At 57.9% G+C, this 2,643-nt stretch overlaps 1 protein-coding gene across 1 annotated transcript; it reads left to right on the forward strand.

The window, feature by feature from the left end:
• Positions 1–1,354: 1,354 nt before the first annotated feature.
• DQ04_16131000 (L-threonine 3-dehydrogenase) lies at positions 1,355–2,350 on the forward strand (the record flags this gene model as incomplete). Its single annotated transcript, XM_009317426.1, has 1 exon — positions 1,355–2,350. One exon carries the CDS (start codon positions 1,355–1,357, stop codon positions 2,348–2,350), a length of 996 nt encoding a protein of 331 aa, XP_009315701.1.
• Between the last annotated feature and the right edge of the window lie 293 nt (positions 2,351–2,643).

A 2,643-nucleotide genomic window follows, 5' to 3' on the forward strand; every position in this document is an offset into this window, starting at 1 on the left:
AGGGGCCCGCCCAGGGCATTGCACACACGTGGCCCGATTCCCTTGACGACACCAACGCCCGCAAGGACTGGGGCTACGAGGTGAAGTACGACCTCGAGAAGATGACGGAGGACATGCTTCGGCTGATCCCGAAGATGCACGGCCTTCAATTGTTGTAAATAAGGGGGCACCCTTCCTAACGCTGATGTGGCCATCATTGGTCCATTCAAATACGTTGAGTTGATTTATAATACAAAAGCAGTACGTCGCCACGATTACTCAGTTCTTTCTTGAGGTGCGCACATTATGTTCCTTTGTTAATTACCTTTTTGGGGGGGCATCAATGCATGCTCTGCTGCACCATCGCCGCTCGTTGATTGAGTGGGTTGGGCACGAGCGTGTGGCTCTTCAAAACATCGACGTGAGCGCCGTACTGCATCCTTGTTGAGCCTGAACTGTGCGGTCGCCATGCATCAAGGCGTCGCATATGGAGGGGTTTACATTTTTCCTACGGTGTCTTGGGTTTTCTCGGAGAAGCGTTATACCCTCTTCTCGGTGGATACCCCAACTTGGACGACCCAAAATACTTGACGAAGAAAAATGCCCTTGTGGGGTGGGATGCGTGGCTGTCGGGGCGCATTTTGCCATCAGCTGTTGGCTCTGGCAAGGCTGTGTGGGTGACGCACTGCTTCCTTTTTCTTCTGCTTGCTGCTTTAGGTCGATGGCCTCACGTTGCTTTTGGCCAGCTGGTAGGGCACACGGACACCTAGGTGAGCTGCATGAGGACGTCTTCTTCACGGGACGACGGATCCGCTGACCCACGCGGAGGGTTTTGTGCTGGCTTTACGTCATGATGGCTGCCGAAAACCGTTGCGTGGGTGCGTGGGTGCATCACGCGTGCGGTCTGTGAGTGTTGGGGCGGAGGGCGATTGGCCGCCGTGTTGTGTAGACGTGGGGTGCAGACTGTGGCTGGCCGGGAAGGGGAGGGCGTAGCCATGCTCGGCTTCCTTTTTGGGGCGGCTCCTGTCTTCTCTATGCCTCCTGCAACCCAGTGAAATCATGCGATGGCGCCAACGCTTGTCCGACGGTAGTTGCTGCTGCCCGTTCCTTCTGGGCGCTTCGCTTGTCGTCACGGAGGAGACGCGTCTGTGCGATTGCTATGCCGCTGTCTGAGAGATGCAGTGTGTGCCCGGTGGCGTGACCGTCTCGCACCTGTCGCTTAGCCCGACCGTGGCCTTCACGATGCACAACCTCGTCACGCGGCGCAGGACTGAGCCCCAGTGGGTGCAAGTGCTACCCCCTTTCCCCTTGTTCTCTCCCACTACTGCCACTACTCTGCCCAAGAAAAAAAAGCCTTTCCTCACATTAAAGAGCAATGCTGTGCGCTACCCGTCTCTGCATGAGCCAGGCGCCGAGGGTCCTCATCACCGGCGGGCTGGGCCAGATCGGAACCGACCTCACGCTCGCAATGCGCGAGAAGTTCGGCGCTGATTCCGTTCTTGTGAGCGACCGGATTACGCCACCTGCGACGCACCCACTTGCTGGTGGGAAGGGGTTCCAGGCGCTGGACTGCATGAACCGGGCCTCTTACGAGCAGCTGGTGAAGGACTTCAAGCCGACGTGGTTGTGCCACCTCCCAGCGATCATGTCTGTTCGCGGTGAGGCGGAGCCGCAGCTGGCTCTGGACTTAAACGTTAACACCACGCGCTACGCCCTTGACCTCGCGCGCGACTACAAGATGCGCTGCTTTATCCCCAGCACCATCGCCGCCTTCGGTGATAAGTGTGGCAAGGTGATGACGAAGGACGACACGGTGCTGAACCCCTCGACGGTGTACGGCGTCACCAAGGTCTTCACGGAGCTGCTTGGTACGTACTACCGCGAAAAGATGGGCGTGGACTTCCGCAGTGTCCGGTTCCCCGGCATCATTTCCGCTGCGACGCTTCCCGGCGGCGGCGCGACGGACTACGCGATCCACATGTACCACTGTGCTCTGATGGGCAAGAAGTACGTCTGCCCGGTGCAACCCAACGAGCCGCTGCCGATGCTGTACATGCCGGACACCCTGAACGGCGTGCTCAAGCTTATGGAGGCGCCGAAGAGCAGTCTCAACCGCGCAGTGTACAACATCAGTGGCTTCAGCCTCACCCCTGCGCAGCTGAAGGCCAGCATCGAGGCGCGGACAAAGCGCCCGCTGGAGGTGGAGTACGTTGAGGGGCCCGCCCAGGGCATTGCACACACGTGGCCCGATTCCCTTGACGACACCAACGCCCGCAAGGACTGGGGCTACGAGGTGAAGTACGACCTCGAGAAGATGACGGAGGACATGCTTCGGCTGATCCCGAAGATGCACGGCCTTCCGCCGTTGTAAATAAGGGGGCACCCTTCCTAACGCTGATGTGGCCATCATTGGTCCATTCTACGATCTTGAACAGGAAGACAAAAACGAAAGCAATGTTTTGCTGACGCTGCCCAGCTCCTTTTTTTGGTGTGGCTGCGTAATTTTTTTTTTGTTTCTACTTTTTTTTGAGCATCAATGCATGCTCTGCTGCACCATCGCCGCTCGTTGATTGAGTGGGTTGGGCACGAGCGTGTGGCTCTTCAAAACATCGACGTGAGCGCCGTACTGCATCCTTGTTGAGCCTGAACTGTGCGGTCGCCATG

This window comes from Trypanosoma grayi (assembly GCF_000691245.1).
Source record: "Trypanosoma grayi strain ANR4 Tgr_1613_V1, whole genome shotgun sequence".
NCBI classification, from domain to species: Eukaryota; Euglenozoa; class Kinetoplastea; order Trypanosomatida; family Trypanosomatidae; genus Trypanosoma; species Trypanosoma grayi.